At 44.1% G+C, this 19,687-nt stretch overlaps 1 protein-coding gene across 4 annotated transcripts in view; it reads left to right on the top strand.

Annotated features, from left to right (window-relative positions):
* The window catches only part of HHAT (hedgehog acyltransferase), a 352,332-nt gene that overhangs the window by 65,668 nt on the left and 266,977 nt on the right, over positions 1-19,687 (top strand). For all 4 annotated transcript variants that reach the window (XM_058430847.1, XM_032136964.2, XM_058430849.1 and 1 more), the window contains 2 exons: positions 6,199-6,393; positions 10,209-10,424. In XM_058430847.1, coding sequence (XP_058286830.1) covers positions 6,199-6,393; positions 10,209-10,424 — 411 coding nt within the window. The remainder of the gene's footprint in view (positions 1-6,198; positions 6,394-10,208; positions 10,425-19,687) is intronic.

Here is a 19,687-nt window from a genome sequence, read left to right as displayed (position 1 = left end):
ACTGGCCTGGTGTAGGGCTGAGGGTGGGTGCTGTTGCTAACCACAGAGCCGGGTTCTCACTGTGCCTCTGACGGGGAGAACCCACATCATTAGCAACTGGCTGACAGGCTGAGCTCATCAGGCGCAGGATATGCAAAGGGCAGAGAAGCCTGACCCATGGAGCGGAGTGAGATGAGTTAACCAACCTCTGGAAGGCTGCAGGGAGCAGGGCTCTTTTCCAGGACATTCCCAAATCCATGCACCGAATAGAAATCTCATGTGCTAATGATTTTCCTGGAATCAGCCCCTTCTACCTCCATCAGTGCATGTCTAAGGAGGGATGAAATTCCTTTTATATGGGCCTGCTGGCCTTTGCTCCCAGGAAATGGGATGCAGTTGTTCAGACTCTGGGATGGGTGGGTTGTATTTTTCTGTTTGGGGAGATTATATATACATATGTATGTATATATAATACATATATATTTCAGTGGCAGCTGCTATTGATTATGTAGTATGAAATAAATTATGTCATACATAAGATTATTGATTGATTCCCTTTCTTATTTCCCAAATAATGCTCCCATTGAGTGGTTTCTTGGCAGATGTGCAAAAAGAATTAATAGGCAGGGACGTCTGATAATGTTGCCAACAGGAATTCTGACCAAGGCTCTACACTTTCACTCCTCCCTACAGAGGTAAACTCTAAGGAGGGAACGCACTCAGGCACATCCTGTTATCACTTGGCACCGTTGGCACAGAATGAGCTGAAGTAGAAACAGATGGTGTGAGAAGGGTCATTGTCTGGCAGTTTTTCCTGACTCCTTATGAAGAAGGTTTTAAGAGTATGGATTTCAAAAGAAAGGAGGGCAAATCTGTAGTCTTTTCTTAGGGGCATTGATTCCATCCTTGGAGCTCTGCCAGCTCAACTGGTTATTCTCCCGGGAGACTGCTGGGGTGATGGATAGAAGCCTGTATAACAGGAATCCACTTTCCTGGATTGGTACCTATGCCCCATCAGTTGTTAACTGTTGGAGATTTCCCCCAACAGCAGTGGAGTTGTTAAGAGATGCTGTGAGTGGCAAACAGGTAATAGGCAGTGAGATGTGAAATGTCTCTCTTCCATTCTACCTACATTAGCAAAACAGCCATTGTTTCTAAGGGGTTAAGTAGGACAAGTAGAGACTTTGGAAGACAGTAGCTTTTCACATTATTGGGCTCCAAAGCCCACATTTTAGTGCTGTTTTCTTGTTCATTCTTAGTCATGATCACAAGGTTAAATCCCAAGGCTTGGGAAAGCGTATCCATCTACCCAGCTATCCATCCATGCAACTGTTCTCTCCATCCTTCCATCCGATAGTTATGAAACACGTGATAATATGCTAGGCACTGTGCTAGCTTCTGGGCTCACATTACTATAATCTAAACAAGGCAGGAGTTTAGCCTGTTAAGTCATACTCCATTTTGAGAGTGGTTCAGTGTAGACCCAGGGAGCAGAGGGGAAGGATGCCTGCTTAAGTCAACCAGGGTTAGTAAGATCTATGTCTCATCAAAAAGGCCGTAGCGTTCCGTCTGGCTTTGTCTCCACTGCTATAAAAATAGAGTATACTTTCTTATTTTTCATCAGACTTTTAAACACTTGCCGTCTTCCCCTGCTTTCTGTTTCATCTCCTATTAGAAATGGAAGAACCTGGAATAAAGGGCATTAAAGGAGGGTCAGAGTAGTTCAGTGGGGCTGTCATCCTGTGCTCCAGCAAACTCATCTCAAGCTTCAGGTCATTCATGCTTTAATACCTTTTAAAAGAACATGATAAATTCACATTAAAACCACAATGAGATGTCATTACACACTTACCAGAATGGCTCAGATAGAACATAGTAACAGCATCAAATGCTGGCAAGGATGTGAATAAACTGGATCACACATGCATTGCTGGCAGGAAAGTATAATGCTACAGCCATGCTAGAAAACTGTTTTATAGTTTATTATAGAACTAAATATGCAACTACCTTGCACCCCAGCAAGTGTGCTCTTGGGCATTTATCCGAGATAAACGAAAACTTATTTTATTTATTTATTTATTGTTTTGAGACGGAGTCTCGCTCTGTCACCCAGGCTGGAGTGCAGTGGCGCGATCTCGGCTCACTGCAAGCTCCGCCTCCCGAGTTCACGCCATTCTTCTGCCTCAGCCTCTCCGAGTAGCTGGGACTACAGGCGCCCACCACCACGCCTGGCTAATTTTTTGTGTTTTTAGTAGAGACGGGGTTTCACCGTGGTCTTGATCTCCCGACCTCGTGATCCGCCCGCCTCGGCCTCCCAAAGTGCTGGGATTACAAGCGTGAGCCACCGCGCCTGGCCGAAAACTTTTTTTTACACAAAAATCTATACATGTATGTTTGCATAAGTTTTATTTGTAATAGCCCCAAATTGCAAGCAGTCTAGATAGCCTCCAGTAGGTAAATGGCTAACAAGCTGTGGTATACCCACATCATGGAACACTACTCAGCAGTGAAAAGGAGCAAACCATTGATACAGCAACTTGGATGAATCTGCAGGAAATTACGCTGAGTGAAAAAAGCCAATCTTTGAAATGGAGAAGAGGTTACTCGTTGTCAAGATTAGGGATGGGAGTGATCAGAGGAGTGGGAAGGAGGTAAATGTGGTATAAAATGGCAACACGAGGAATCCTTGTGGTGATGGAGCTGTTCTGCGTTTTTACTGTGGTATATACCAAACCTATACGTGTGATAAAATTGTATAGAACTAAACACACACATAAATTAATACAAGTGAAACTAGGGAAATCTGAATAAGTTTGGTGCATTGCAGCAACATCAATATCCTGGTTGTGATATTTGTGGTTTTAAAAACTGTGCCGTAGGAAGAAACTGGGTAAAGTATACAAGGGATGTCTCTTGTATGTATATGTGAATACAACTATCTCAAAAATCTGAGAAAGAACATTATATAAAAGTTGTATGCAATTGGAATCTATAAATCAGAAACATCACAATCCAACATTGAGGCCATGTTTTACTTATACACTTTATGTGATCAATATGATTCTTTGTGTCTTCTTTCAAATAACAAGTAATTCCCAATCATCTTCATAATTTGAACCTTGTAATTTAAATGAATTGGGCTATTTTGGTGTTTTAGGTGGGTTTTTAAACGTGAGTTTGACGTACAGTACGTGTGTGACCAAATCTTGTATGTCTGCTCTTATTACCCTGAGAACTTGGGGAAAACAAATCTGAAAGCCTTTCTAGTGATGAGTCAGAAGTGTTGTTTTGGAACAAAATGCAACACATTTTATTTTTTTATTTTTGAAAAGTTAAAAAAAATTCTGGCCTGGTTGATGTCAGAGGCTTAATACTAATAGTTAAGCATTTTTACTTAAGAGAGAAAAAAGGTTGATAAATACATAAGCACATTTGGAGTAGAGATGGATGGGACAAGGCTATTCTTAGGCCTTTGCTTATGAAACCGGCCTTTGAAATGCTTAGAAAAAGCTCTTCTGCTGCCCAGAGAAGCAGGCCGTCCATGCTGCTGCTCACCCTGCTGGGCCATGTCACCCTTTTGTCTTAGAACCCTCTTCATAGTGCTTGAGATCTAGGTATGTGCATGGGAGGGATCGTGGTTGGGCAGCTGTGCCCTAAGGGCTATCTCTATAATGGGGACTGCCCTGCCGTGATGCCAGCTGGATTGCAAGACGTGGGAGGCTGATTCTGCTCTAGCAGGATTTTATTTACTTGTTTATTACTTATTTTGAGATGGAGTTTTACTCTTGTCTCCCAGGCTGGAGCGCGATGGCGCGATCTTGGCTCACTGTAACCTCTGCCTCCCAGGTTCAAGCGATTCTCCTCTTGCAGGATTTTAATGGTGTTTTGGGGATAGGATTCATTCCAATGGCATTTTTATAGACAAAGTATGAAAATCAACATTTTCGTGGGATTCTAATCTATACAACAGTTTTGTGTAGGTGATTCTTTTTGCGTTATTCACATCTTTTCATTGCCTGTGCATCATGAATGTATATAGTAGAGCTGCTTGTACTTGGGGAGAATCAGTGGGTAATATTAAGATGGGTAGATAACATGAGGCTCATGTGAGAGCGTGTCCTGTGATGTCTTAGAACAGTATTAAGTGTCGTCTGCCTGTACTGTTTAGCAGTAGGGAAACAGTGCGGGATGAATATGGGACAAATTTGTCTGCCCCAAGGTGGCTTTGGAGACCACTGTTAAATTCATCATAGTCTCTCAAGTAAAGGGGGTTTACACAGCACTATCAAGTATTTCCTGAAGGTTCTTTCAGCATTTTCCAAGTTGAAGCAGCTTCAGTCTGTGGTAAGTTCCCAAATGAATCCCAGCAAACAGGCTTTTTCCAAATGGATCAAATAGCACTTAATAAAAACTTAACTGTGTCTATGTATGTAGCCACACATGCACAAAAAAGAATTCCGTTGGTAAATGCTGTAGGTCATGTTGGAAAAGAACCCCCTTTTTTTCATTTGTTAAAACTACCTCTTAAAATAGTCTTTGGCGATGTACTCCTTATAATTGGACTCTGCCCAGAGGTGAGGGTTTGAAGCAAATTTATGTGGCTGTTTTCTGTGGGTAGTAGGATGGAAAAATAGTAAAAATGAACTTCACATTTCTCTAGTTTTCTTGGAACTTAAAAATGGCTCATCTAGTCTCATTTAAAATGTTCTCTTGAGCTAGAGTATAGGTTTGGGAAAGAATGGTAGGTAGGCAATATTTTGAAAGAGTTAGCATCAAAGCACGGGATTTGCAATTTACACTCCACACCTGTCTTGCCCTGAAAAAAGTCTTTGTTTCCACAAGAAGACCTAAGGTCAGGCACTTCTCACTTTTCAATTCGGTGTGTTCCAGGGATCCACATTTTAAAATGCATGCCCGTGAGACATCACATTTCCCCATGGGAATAACAACTGTATTTGTAGAGTCCTTCCTGTGTATCCACCCCATGAAGGAGATACTGTTATTATTCCAGTTTTGTTTTGTTTTTGAGATGGAGTCTTGCTCTGTTGCCCAGGCTGGAGTGCAATGGTGCGATCTTGGCTCACAGCAACCTCTGCCTCCTGAGTTCCAGGGATTCTCCTGCCTCAACCTCTAGGGTATTGGGATTACAGTCACCTATCATACCTGGCTAATTTTTGTATTTTTAGTAGAGATGGGGTTTTGCCATGTTGGTCAGGCTGGTCTTGAACTCCGGACCTCAGGTGATGCACCCGCCTCCGCCTCCCAAAGTGCTGGGATATCCCAGTTTTATATATGAAGAAATGAATCCACAGAGATGGAGTCATTTGCCTCAGGTCACACAGGTAGTTATGAGACACAAGCATTTGAATTTAGGCAGTTAGACTTCAAAGCTTGAATCATTAAACCACAATAATACCTTGCATCTCAAAGTTAAAACGTTGTGGTTTTTAAGGATTTCCCCATCAGGTCTGACCAAGGTTATATCACAAGGCAAAGACATGTTAATTCATCTACTTATTCAATGTGATAACTATAAATTACTTGATGATTAGATAAAAATCTGTGATTCTCCTAAAATGGGAATAAATGTATCAATCAGGTAGACTATGCAAAGTCCTCAATAGCTCATAAAGCAGGTAAGATGCAATTTTTCTATGACATAAATTTGACTAATCAATATGCAAAAAATAAAAAATGTAAAAAAACCCTACATATTTAAAATCTCTGGCTTAGACTTTGGAAAGTCTTTTGTGGTTTGGATGGCCCAGTTTTCTTAATAAGTCTTACTGGAAATGTGTACTAATACTTTCTCTCACCTTCAGTTCTGAAGGATGGTGTATGTAGGATGTGGTCCAGTTGGCAGTTTTCCAGCTGTCTTCTGGCTTCCATTGTGTCTGTTGAAAGTCAATCCAATATCTTATTGTTGTGTGACCCAGGGGTCTGGGTGGCTTTGGTTGAAGGCAGGAGAGTGGTTACTTGCTTCTGGGTGGAGCTGACGGGACTCTGGGCGTTAATGTGGAAAGTCCCTCTGAATTTTGTTTGTCTGTGTTGTACCAAAGTTCCCAGGGCAGTGATGAGAGTTTCTTTATTGGGTAATTAAACGTGATCCTCTTACATGTAGAACCTTCAATATCAATTCCATGAGCTCACTTCTCTTTATTTTCCTCCCTCCCCTCTCCCTCCCTGTCTCTCTCTGGATGGGCCCCATCCTGTCTGCAGCACAGACCCTGGATTCTCATGCTCTATGGGATGTGGGCCTGCTGGTGTGTGCTGGGGACCCCTGGTGTGGCCATGGTTTTGCTCCATACCACCATCTCTTTCTGCGTGGCCCAGTTCCGGTCTCAGCTCCTGACGTGGCTCTGTTCTTTCCTCCTCCTCTCCACACTGAGGCTGCAGGGTGTGGAGGAAGTTAAGGTAAGTGTTTTCTGGTTACCATTGGGAATCCAGAGAAGGCCCCTTTGGCTTTGCCTTGATCCCAGTAGACACCTTGGTTTTTAGACAAGAGATGATTTTAGAACCGTGATGGGGCTCCCCATAGTGGCCGTACAGGGTTGCTACATGTGAACCCTAGTGGTGCATTCTGCAATCCTATCATTCCTGGCTGTGTGTTAGCCCTGTGAGATTGCCCAGGGCTGGCCCTGCACCATCTCTCCCAGTTTGGGTGGGCATGTGGGGTGCCAGATGTCACAGGGCCAGAGGGTCAGGAACAAAGAGAGAAGAAACAAACAGATGGTTTACTAAAAATCGTCTGGAGAGTGCCCTACAATTTATAGGGAACACACATGTCACTCAACTCATCTGATGGCCACAATGGCCCTGTGGTGGTAAGTCAGGTCTTTTTCTTCTTCCTAGTTGATGGAACAGATTTATTTATTCATTTATTGAGATGGAGTCTTGCTCTGTCACCCAGGGCTGAAGTGCAGTGGCGCGATCTTGGCTCACTGCAACCTCGACCTCCTGGGTTCAAGTGATTCTTGTGCCTCAGTCAACCGAGTAGCTGGGATTACAGGTACCTGCCACCATACCCAGTTAATTTTTATATTTTTAGTAGAGATGGGGTTTCACCATGTTGGCCGGGCTGGCCTCAAACTCCTGGCTTCATGTGATCTGCCCGCACTGGCCTCCCAAAGTGCTGGGATTACAGGTGTGAGCCATTGTGCCCGGCCAGGAATAGATTTATTATCTACTCATGTGACCCAGTGGAAGCTCTTTCAATTTAGATAGTGAAAACAAAGTGTTTAGCCCCAAAGGGCACAGACCAAGCTTTCATTTTTGTAAACCCAGAGGCATTTTGACAGACTCAACCACCTATCCATTGTTTGTGCAAATAGAGGAGGACACTGGGCTCAAACCACACTGCTTTATGGCTTTTGTTTGCATTGGTAAAATCTTATTTTGTAGGCACTTACCTTTTAGCTTTATTTTTTTCTTAGTCACAATAACGATGCATTTTTACTTTGAGTGCCCATCAGACTTGAGCCAGAGAATGGTGGATGACAGAGAGACTGCCTTCCAAGTTGAGGAGTTGTGCTGTGCCTTGCTGAGGCGATTACACCTATCAGCAAATTCTTCTTGCACTGCATTTTCTGATTTCTGTTGTATGTTCTCTGATCATCTCCTGGGCAGTGGCTAGCATCCCCTGGACAGCTCTGGACTATCTGTTTCTGTCTTTGGTAACTGGAATGACCTAGCCTTGCTTATGCAAATGAAGCTTAGGCCCCTCAGGCTATCTCAGGCCCACTCAGGCTCTGTGAGGTTCCTTCTCTCACTTGTCTGTTGAATACACCCTTTACATGTTCAATTTGGAGCTGCCAAGGTCTGTGGCTGCAGGGGAGTAAAGACAGAGTCTGTGTGGAACTCTCAACCATCCAGAAGTGGGAGCTTTCTTTTAAGGGGAAATGCATGGCAAGAAGAACACAAGTCCAAGGCCCCAGCTCCAGGGTCTGGTTCTGGGCACTCAGCTTCAGAGCCCTTCACCTTTGGGGTCAGTCGACTCTGAGAACAGCCAGCCTGAGAGATGCGCAGCTTGGAAAACATTGGGGGTCATTTGCCCAGGGCAGGACCATTGGTGTTTCCCACCTTCATCGACCTTCTCCTTCCTAGCCGGGTTCCCAAACACTGCCCAACTGGCAGGAGCTGTTATTTTGAGTCAGGCCTATCTGCTTACCTTTGCCCTTTGCACATTTACATATGTTTATGCCGTCTCTTGGAACCAACCTTCTCATTATCCCTGTCCATCGGATTCTCTTTCAAAGTACAGCTTAGACCTCAGTCTCTAAAGGTAAGAAATAAGAGGGCCACAGAAAAACAGATCAGTTAGTGTCCCATACTGCTCCGAGAGCTGCTGGCTCTTACAAACTGGGACACAATAAAACAGTAGCATGTAAGTGACCAGGCGTCACATAGAGCTTTGGGGACACTGCACACACCTATCCCTTCCTCTAACCCCCTAGGATCTCCATAGGCACATTCAAAATCTTGGACAGTGTTGGATATTCTTTCTTCAATGATTGTGGGACTGGAACTCCCGTGGTATCTTTTTTTATTCATTCATTCAGTCACTCATTCATTGATCCAGGTGATAGCACTTAGCATTCACATGCCCTGCATCAACACAGTGATGGGAAGGAACATGATGGGAAATGTGAGATGGATGACCTGGTTCCTAGTCTCTTCTATTCCCCGTCTCTTCCTACTCTGAAGCTGGAGCAGTCATTTCACCTCTGAGCCTCAATCTCATCATTTGGAAAATGGAAGTAATAAATCCTCTTCCTTCCTCATGGGATTGTTCTGAGAGTCAAACAGGATAATCTATGTTAAGTGATTTTGTGAAAATTGTAACATTTTGAAAGTTCAAGTATTTTTTGCTGTTTTTAGTCTACCTTAATTTTTCTCACTCTCATTAATGATGTGGAGCTGGTATTTTAAGCACATATGTCAAAATCTGGACTTACGAGAGTGTATCAGATAATCACTCCATTTTAATGAAAGATACTTCCCAGAATGATTAGGCAACCATTTAAGCAAGTGTGCTTAAAAACAGATTTACAGTAAAAATAGAAACAAGCTCATACCTAACTTTTTGGGGACCTGGCAAGTGTACAAACAGAATCTAATTTCATTTATCATTTATTTGGGGACAATTAGCATCAGTTATGGATGTTGGAGGTGAATAAATATTCATTTGTTCTGCAAATTTTACAGTGATGTGAAAAACACTGAGGAAGGAGATCATATGATTAGAAACTAGCTGGGTTTCCGTGCTTTTGCACATGTGGTTCTCCTGATATGATTACCCTGATATGATTATCCTCTTTCCCCTTGGTGGCTGCTAAAGTCTTGTACAAGACGTAGAAACTCTGTTCAGTGGTTGGTTTTTCTATGTACAGCTTTAAGAGACCCTGATGGATCAAATTAATTACTTTCTCCTTTGACCCAAGTTCTATTTCTTGTATGTATTTCCATAAATAGTTTTTCTCACTAAATGTATTTTTGGAAAACATGGAAAATACAGAAAAATATAGAAATTAGAAAATACTTCATGATTTTATTCCCCGATATTAACATTTTATTGTATTTCCTTCTCATTTTTTGTTCCATGCATATTTTTGCACAGGTTGTTTCTTGTTTCATGCTCTATTATAATTGCATTTTTACACATCTATGTCCTGTATGAGAATTTAACATATTGACGGCAGGGACTGTTGTTTTTTTTTTTGAATATTTGTCTGTAAAGCTTATTTGACAAATGCTACTCAACTAAATGTAGAGCCAGACTGATAACAAAAGAGCAAAAAGAAAAATACATTGAAGACAAATCCCATGGGACATTTTAAGCCCCTCTTTGTTATCTGAATTGATGAAGAAGCTGTCAAAGTATCCACTGGATGTAGCTAATCTGCACCTTATGTCCTGGATGGACCTGATACATGCGTAACTGGGAAAACCTTCGTTATGTTGTGTCAGACCTAATGCTAAGTTTACATTAGAGACATCCTTTTTCCTACTGCTCATTAACTGCTTGTTTTGATTACCAGTGAGATTCACCTGGCGTTCATTGGTTCTCGACTGCCTTTTATGGCACAGCCTCTGCCTGAAGAAGAGGTTGCCTTCCCAGAGCCCCCTGGGATGCTCAGATGAAGGTGGCCCTGCTGGCCAGCACCTGCAGTGGGACTGGATGATGTCCCTGCTGGCCACTCAAAGGTTGTTCTCTCCTTTTGATTTTGTAGAGAAGGTGGTACAAGACAGAAAACGAGTACTACCTGCTGCAGTTCACGCTGACCGTTCGCTGCCTCTACTACACCAGCTTCAGCCTGGAGCTCTGCTGGCAGCAGCTGCCTGCTGCATCGACCTCCTATTCCTTTCCCTGGATGCTGGCCTATGTCTTTTATTATCCAGTCTTACACAACGGGCCCATCCTCAGTTTCCCGGATTTCATCAAACAGGTAGAGCCTGCTGCGGATGGGATTGGGATTCTGTAGCTTAAGCCTTTGTCGCTGTTGCTCTGGTCTTCTCTGACTCTTGAGCCATTTCGTTCAGAGGTGCCCACAGATTTACAACACATACTATTAGTTCTCATGAGGTGTTTTTGTAATAGATGAAATAGATATGAGAAATAAGCCTTTAAAATAAAGTTTGACCCATCAGATATGTCAGCTCTAGGGGATCCCACCTTGATTGTCAGTGAACTCTGGCAACCAGGATTAATGAGTGGGGCACAACGAGGAGTCTGGGAGTTGGTATCCACTGTGGCGAAGTCCCAAGGAAAGGAAAGGAAAAATTTGATTATGATGCTATTACTTGAAGGAATAGAAAAGGAAACTGTCGAAGCTGTTGCTTGGCAAGTAATATGTTTCCTTTTATATTCACAAGCTGCTTAAGAAATAGTCTTGCCATGGCCTGGGAGCTGTTCAGGGTGACCTAGATGTGAAAACAGTGGCGTTGACTTCAAGTTCGAAGGCAATGGTGTGTGTTCAGGTCTGGACCCCGCCTTTGTGCCCAGGCCCCTTGCCTGCCTTCCTCCGACAGCATCCTTGTCTGAAATGCCATGTTAAGCTACCTTCGTTGCTCCCCCTACTTCACTTTTCCCCCTTGTTTAGAACTTCCTTTTTTTTCCTGCCTCCTCAACCTACGTCTAGTTTCATGGAACATAATTGTTAATTCACCTAAGGAATTAGTCATTGACAATGCCTAAAACAGTGTTTCTCAAGGGATATTCTATCCCCCACCAACAAAACAATCCTCATAGAGGAGAGAATAACATGTATGTGCATACACACACATGCATGCACACGCAGAACACATACCCACACATCCACACACCTGGAAGGGCAGGGCAAGCAGCAGCGTTGCACATTTCTGGGCAGCAACATGAAAGTTGCTCCCTGAAAAAGGAGGGTTCTTAGAAATCTTATTTTGTCCTCAAAGTTCCACTGAATTATGCATTGTATTCAAGAATATATTTTTGCTTTATAACAATAACATAATGTTCTAAAATTTCCAGTGAAAGTATGTAACTTTTTATATCTCTAGAAATCTGTAAGTGAAATTGATATTCTAGACATATGTTTAGTCTATGGTTTCTCATACCTCGGTTTGGGATCATTCTTTTGTCATGAAGGAATTTAAAATCTGCATTTGAAATTGTGTTTAAAATTATTGGTAAAAGAGATGGTTTAATGACGGCAGCTGATCTTCTAACTCGATGATTTGCAAAGTGTGGTTCCCGGACCAGCAGCATCAGTATTGCCAGAGAACTTGTTAGAAATACAAATTCTCAGGTCCTCTCCAACCTCCTGAATCAGAACCTCTAGGGATAAAGCCCAGGAAGGTGGTTTAACAGGCCCTCCAGGAAGAGGGTGGGAGTAAAGGTAGCGTGGGCACAGCATAGGGTGGGTTCCTCTCTTTTACAATCTGCTTACCTTTGTGAACTTTTGAATTCTTCTCAGTTTGCCAGCCAATAACTTTTGGACCAAGCATCCACGCACAGACACCCCTCTCCTGAGGATGGCTGGTAATTTTCAGGGAAACATAAACTAAATCCATTAGGAGGAAACAGATTATTTTCCTAACTTCCTCTTATATATAAGCTTTGCCCTGTATGCTCTGTACTTTGTTATTATGCAAAATAATTGTTTCTGTTATTTCTCATCTCCTTTTTCTTCTTTTTTTGAGACAGAGTCTTACTCTGTCACCCAGGCTGGAGTGCAGTGGTGCAATCTCAGCTTACTGCAACCTCCACCTCCTGGGTTCAAGTGATTCCCGTGTCTGAGCCTCCTGAGTAGCTGGATTACAGGCATGCGCCAGCACGTCCAGCTAAATTTTTGTATTTTTAGTAGAGACCGGGTTTTGCTGTGTTTCCGAGGCCTGTCTCTAACTCCTGAGGTCAGGCAATCTGCCCTCAGCCTCCCAAAGTGCTAGGATTACAGGCTTGAGCCTGGCCTCCCTTTTCAAATTGTGCCTTTTAGGGTCTAGTAAGAATATTAGAGGCCTCTAGCAGTGTCCTGTGTCACACAGAGGCACGCTTGAAGATTATTTCCCACCTAAATCCTTAGCCAAGGGCTCTCATTCTCTTGAGTCTCAGTCTGGGGAAGTGAAGGGGCAGGTTGCTTCCTGTAGGGGCCAGGTATAGACACTCTGGGTTTTATCCATCTCTTTTCCTTCCCTCTCTCTCTCTCTTTTTTTTAACCCTTTCCAAAACAATAGCAGTTGCTGACAGCGGGGAACTCAAAAGGGCAAATTAAAACCTCTATGTTTGGGGGAGTATTCGTAGAATAGTCATTCTAGAAAAGGATAAGTGTTCAGTAAGATACAGGGCAAATTTAAAAAGCCAGGAGTTTTCTGCACTTGCTGAAGGTGGCTGTGGGAAACTTCCCTTCTGTGGGGGAGGGGGCTTTAAAGGGGGCTTGTAGTGAAAGGGTTCTTTCAGAGAAGCCAAGAAGGAAAAGGCTGGGAGGTGGGGAAAGAAAGCTAGTTGGAAGAACTTGTAAGTAGGATTTGCTTTGAATGAATACTTGAATGAATGCATGCATGAAATGCCTTCAGCTATAAGGATTGGAAATATTGAAATGCATGGTTCTTAGACTGGCAGGTCAATGCTTAAAAATAACGTAGAGCAGGAGAATGACGCTGCACCACCAGGGGGCAGCAGTGCCCCATTGTGGAAACCAGCCCCAGCGGGAAATCTTCACCCGGTGTCTGCAAACTCCAAAAGATCAAATGACAATGTTAGTTTTAGGCATACCCCCGGAGAATGTGTCTTCCACCCAATTTACATACAGAAAATGAGGGAGGTATAGAAGAGGTGTCTTCTGCAATGTAAAGCATGTGAAATTTGCATAATTAGTCACGAACAGGTAAAAATTTTCCTCTGTGCCTTAACTTGAAAGCTATTTCTGGTGGCATTTAGAGTTTTAGGAACACGGGCCTGATTTGTTTTTCTCTCATGTTTCTGTGCAACTCGGATACCAAGTCAGCGGTGAGGCAGGGATCCTGGGGGACTTAGGGAAGGGAAGGACATGGGGTTTACTTGCTTAGCCTGGAGCCTGGGGCCACTACGTCTTGAAGAGGTTGACTGGTGTGGTGTGCACACTGGGGAGAAGAGCAGCCTTAGTGTGGTGGGCCAGGGACTCTTCCTTGCTGGGCACTGTGCTCTCCCACCTTAGAGAAGCCAGTGGTCAAATAGGGAATTTGGCATGGAGGTTAAGAGCAAAAGTCCTGGAGCCCACCCTCCAGGGTTCGAATCCCTGCTGTGCTTCGGTTTGAGAGTGCTTGCTGAGTTATTTACCTTACTTATGCCTCAGTCTTCTTATCAGTGAAATGGGAAGAATAATAGTGCCTCCCTCAGGATTGCTGTGAGGATTAAATGATTGTGTATAGGTAATGTGATTTGACACGTTAATACTATAAAGTGTTAATTCCTACTCCTATTATTATTATTATTATTATTTGAGACAGAGTCTGGCTCAGTTGCCCAGGCTGGAGTGCAGTGGCACAACTTTAGCTCACTGCAACCTCCACCTCCTGGTATCAAGTGATTCTTGTGCCTCAGCCTCCCAAGTAGCTGGAATTATAGGCGTGCACCAACACACCCAGCTAATTTTTGTATTTTTAGTGGAGATGGGGTTTCACCATGTTGGCCAGGCTGGTCTCGAACTCCTGACCTCAGGTGATCTGCCCACCTCGGCCTCCTAAAGTGCTGGGGTTACAGGTGTGAGCCACCATGCTTGGCCTCTTACTTTTATTATTGTGATGATTGGCCAGAAAGCAAGTGTAATTCTAGGGTAGTTAAGGTCAGAAGTGAGATCCTGGGTATCCAGTATGGTAGGCAGGCACAGCAGCAGAGGACTCTGGGCCATGGCCATGCTTGGGCTCAGAAGAGGCCAGTGTGCTGGTTCCATCTGTTTGAAGAGAGACCCAGGCAGTTGCTGCAGGAAAGGGATGGGGGCAGTCCAAGAGTTGCTGGGACTGGCAAGAGCTATGTAAGGCAGTCAATGTCCCAGAGGCTTTGTTTAGTACTTGGCATGGGCTCTGGTTCTCAGAGTACCTGGAATCATGCTAATTGTGATAAAATATACTAGCTGATCATTTAGTCTGAGCCACGCTTTATATATTCTAACTTAAAATGTTTGAGATGGTCTCACTCTGACACCCAGGTTGGAGTGCGATGGTGCAATCATAGCTCACTGTAGCTTTGGCCTCCTGAGCTCAAGTGATCCTCCCACCTCAGCCTCCTGAGTAGCTAGGACTATAGGTATGCATCACCACACCTGGCTAATTTTTTAAAAATACATTTCTAGATATGAGGTCTCGCTATGTTGCCCAGGCTGGTCTCAAACTCCTGGCCTCAAGTGATCCTCTTGCTTCGGCCTCCCAAAGTGCTGGGATTACAGGCACACACCATTGTGCCTGGCCATTCTAGCTTGTTTAATCCTCACAACCTATGAGAGAGATACTGTCATGACCACTTTACAGACAGGGAAACAGAGGCAAAGAGAGGCTATTACAATGTAGAAAGAGTGAAGGGAATCAAGACATGAGCCTTGTTGCACTGACTTGGTGTGTGAGAGGAGTTAGAGGGGGGATGGAGTGTGGCCTAGTGGACATGAAGGTCTGGAGGCTCAAGCAGGCTGGACCAAGTACCAGCCTTGGTGGCAGCAACACCTGCAGGCCCCACTTGCTGTTCTGGGAGAGCTCACTGGATGTCACTGGCCTTGGTGTGGATGGCTAGGGGGTGGGAGTAATGTGGGTCTGATTAGGGAATGATTTGTTAGGAGTAGGCATATGGTCTCTGACCAGTATAAAGGAATACAACAACTGCCACAAGGCCTGCTAGACCCAAGCAGAGAGAAGCCAATAAGTTAGTGGCCCAGTTGAATATCTGCCTCTGGGGAGGGCTTTTGTTTGGTGCTCACAAACATACGTATTATTCATGTGTGAAGAAAAAGAACCTTTCATCTTTGAGAACTGTCATCTTTAATCATCAGAATATATTTGGAAGAAAGAGAAAGGCATAGCTATTCCTTTTTATGCAATTTGCATGAAACGAGGTTTTAAAATATAATGCATTTTGAAGTGCACTTTGCAGATGAGTTAATGTGTATTTTTTAGTGATGCCTGAACTTCACAATTTCCATGGTGGCAGTTTCCCGTGGTCTAAAGGTTTGGCAGTCCCCTAGGTTTGAAATGTCTTAAATGAAATACTTCGCATGCAGGCAAGAGAGCCGCCCTGCACATTAGATAGTCTATATATGGTCTGTCTGTTCTTCCTGCTGGGTCGACAAGGGACACATTTTGGATTTTTTTTTTGAGACAGAGTCTCACTCTGTCGCCCGGGCTGGAGTGCAATGCTGCAATCTCGGCTCACTGCAACCTCCACCTCCCGGGTTCACGTCATTCTCCTGCCTCAGCCTCCCAAGTAGCTGGGACTACAGGTGCCTGCCACCATGCCCAGCTAATTTTTATGTATTTTTTAGTAGAGACGAGGTTTCACTGTGTTAGCCAGAATGGTCTCGATCTCCTGACCTCGTGATCCACCTGCCTTGGCCTCCCAAAGTGCTGGGATTACAGGCATGAGCCACCATGCCCGGCCGGATTTTTTAAACAAAAGACAGTCAACTAGATTGCAGGTGTAAATGGACTGTAATAATGATATGACTCTAAAGAAAGATGAAAAACCTTTTGTTTTTTTTTTTTTAAGTAAAAGCGAATAGAAGAAAAGTTGGATTGTTTTTCTTTTGCTGTGTTGTTTACTTGTAAAGTATTTTTTTTTTTTTAGATGGAGTCTTGCTCTGTCACCCAGGCTAGAGTGCGGTGGCTCGATCTCAGCTCACTGCAACCTCCACCTCCCAGGTTCAAGTGATTTTCCTGCCTCAGCCTCCCGAGTAGCTGAGATTACAGGCGCGTGCCACCACACGTGGCTAATTTTTGTATTTTTAGTAGAGACAGGGTTTGACAATGTTGGCCAGGCTGGTCTTGAACTCCTGACCTCAAGTGATCCGCCTGCCTTGGCCTCCGTAAGTGCTGGGATTACAGGCATGAGCCACCATGCCCAGCTTATTTGTGCAATTAATAAACATTTCCGTTGCTTGGAGCAAGGAGGCAGTTAGCACCAGAAAAGGAATATTGCAGAGAAAAGTCTAGCCCTTTTGGTCCTGTAGTGACATGTAATTATGCCTTATTAAACCTGGTAGGGAAGTTTTAGCTTGTGAAAAGTAGGTAAGTCATTATTAGGAAGCCAATGCATGACAAACTGTACCTCATGATTTTTCTTAATTACAGATATTTGTGTCATTTTAGAATGCACATGTTTGAGGAGGGAAAGGAGGCCTTTGAATTGACCTTGAAACGTGATTGCCTGGAGCTGAGAGGTGATTGGGTGTCAGCGGTATTTTCTTGATTATCTTGGGGGCTGTTGGTTCTGGCCTCCTCCTGGCTCCCTCCCAGTCCAGCTGCTGTCTCTCCACTCCCTGGGATGGGGCTCCATACCAACTGCTGCTTTGGAGGCCTGAGGTACAGTCCTGGCCTTCAGGGAACCTGAGCTTGGGATAGGTTATGCTGAAGAGCCTGTAGGCCATATGCACAGTTGGCTTATATAGAAACTGTAGACATTTGCCTGTGTGAAGATTATCTGCTGTCAACACTGCTTTTGAGGCCATTACCACATTCAGCTAGAAGACTTGCTTTTCCAAGAGTTTGAGCAGGTTGGGCACAGTGATTTACACCTATAATCCCAGTGCTTTGGGAGGCTGAGGTAGGAGGATCACTTGAGGCCAGGAGTTCGAGACCAGCCTGAGCAACATGGTGAAACTCAGCTCTACAAAAAATAAAAAAAAAAATCAGCCAGGCGTGGTAGTACATGCCTGTAGTCCCAGCTACTGGGGAGGCTGAGGCAGGAGGATCGCTTGAGCCCAGGAGATCAAGGCTACCATGAGGTAGGGTCACATCATTGCATTCTAGCCTGGGCAATAGAGTGACACCCTGTATCATAAAGAAGAGAGTCTGGGTGCCAGGAAAGACCTGTCCATTGGTCTAGAGTGATTTTGCTGCCTCTACATGTCTTAACCTTGGTGTGAACTCCTCTAGCCTCTACAGACTAATGGATAGTATGTGTCTTAGTCCATTCAGACTGCTATAACAAAATACCATAAACTGGATGGCTTCTAAGCATCAGAAATTTATTTCTCACAGTTCTAGAGGCTGGGAAGTCCAAGATCAAGACACTGGCAGATTTGATGTCTGGTAAGGGCCTGCTTCCTGGTTCACAGGATGGTACCTGTCACTGTGTGCTTTTGTGGCGGAAGGGGTCTGACTCTTTGGTGTCTCTTTTATAAGGGTGCTATTCCCAACCATGAAGAATGCCCTCATGACCTAATTACTTCCTAAAGGCACCATCTCCTAGTACCATTACCTTGGGGGTTAGGATTTCAACATAGGAATTTTTGGAGGGAAGTAAACATTCAATTAATAACATTCTGCCCCTGCCCCCTGAAAATTAATGTCCTCTTTACATGCAAAATACACTCATTCCATCCTAATAGCCCCAATAGTATTAACTTGTTCCAGTACCAACTCAAGTGTCTGAAATCCAAAGTCTTATTTAAATATCATCAAAGTCAGATAGATGGTGTGTGATACTCAAGGTATGATTTGTCCTTACGCAAATTCCCCTTCAGCTGTGAGCCTGTGAAATCAAGCTCTGTGCACCCAAATACAATGGTGAGATGGGCATAGGACGGACACTCCAATTCCAAAAGGTAGAAGTCGGAAAGAAGAAAGGAGTAAAAGCTCCTGAGGAAGTCCAAAACCTTAAGGCTCAGGAATCATCATTTTTGGCTCATTACTCTGCCCTTCAGGCCCACTAGGGTGGAAGTTTCACTTTCTAGACACACTGGGGTGCCTTCTGGACACATAGTGGCAGGGAGGGAGTTGTGCCTCCTGTAGATCACCCAGGCCAGAATCTTTTTTTTTTTTTTTGAGATGGAGTCTGCTGTGTCGCCCAGGCTAGAGTGCAGTGGCGCAATCTCGGCTCACTGCAAGCTCCGCCTCCCGGGTTCACGCCATTCTCCTGCCTCAACCTCTCCGAGTAGCTGGGACTACAGGTGCCCGCCACCACGCTGGCTAATTTTTTGTATTTTTAGTAGAGACGGGGTTTCACCGTGGTCTCGATCTCCTGACCTCGTGATCCGCCCGCCTCGGCCTCCCAAAGTGCTGGGATTACAAGCGTGAGCCACAGTGCCCGGCCAAGGCCAGAATCTTGAGCTGGTGGCTCTACTGGTCTGGGGTCATCACAGCAGTGCTACTCTCATGGCTCTGCTGGGCCCTGCCTCTGTGCAGTTCTTTGTCTGGGCCCCATGGCTCTCTAGGCATTGTTAGAAATCAAGGTGGAGGCAGCCACACCCTCTCACAGTTTTGCTGGTTGCAGTGCCAACTACGCTGCACTGGGGCCCACAGTAGCCACCCTTGGGGCAGCCAAGGAGTGTGGTGACAGGGAGTGGGGAGCAGAACCCACAATGTGAGGCAGGACTGGGCAGTGACAGCCCCTCCTTTGCATCTGCAATTGCTCTGTCTCCCAGGACTTTGCACTCTGGCCTGTGATGATGGTGGCAGCAGAGAGGGTCAAAATATTCACAATATTTAATATTACATTACTTTTTCTCTGAAAAGAACCAATTTTAACTGTAAAATGTTAAACTAAAATCTCACCATCCAAAGATTACCACTGTTGACATTTGGTGTATATCTTTCCAGCCTTTCATTATTTTATGCACATTGAACAAAAATAGTTTTCATGACTGAATTCCCTTTGTGATCACTCTTCTATTGTCTTGGACAGGAGGTCCTGGCTTCTGTTTAAACAGCTGACTAACCTTATCAGGTTGTTGTTTGGCCACATTCTCGATGTTCTCTCCTGAACAGGCTTTCTCATTCTTGACAGTATGGAAAGGCTGAGAGTTTTCCAAATCTTTAAGTTCTGCTTCCCTTTTGATTAACAATTTTGTCTTTAAATCACTTTTCTCCTCTGCTGTTTTACTATAAACAGTCAAGAGGAGCCAAGTTGCACCTTCAACACTTTGCTTAGAAATGGCTTTAGCTAAATATCCAATTTCATTACTCACAAATTCTGCCTTCCACAAAACACTAGGATATGAACACAATTCAGCCAAGTTCTTTGCTGGTTCATAACAGGATTGCTTTTCATTCAGTTTTC

This window comes from Hylobates moloch, unplaced genomic scaffold (assembly GCF_009828535.3).
Source record: "Hylobates moloch isolate HMO894 unplaced genomic scaffold, HMol_V3 SCAFFOLD_18, whole genome shotgun sequence".
In the NCBI taxonomy this organism is placed as follows: domain Eukaryota; kingdom Metazoa; phylum Chordata; class Mammalia; order Primates; family Hylobatidae; genus Hylobates; species Hylobates moloch.
This window is presented reverse-complemented; position numbering and strand designations above follow the sequence as displayed.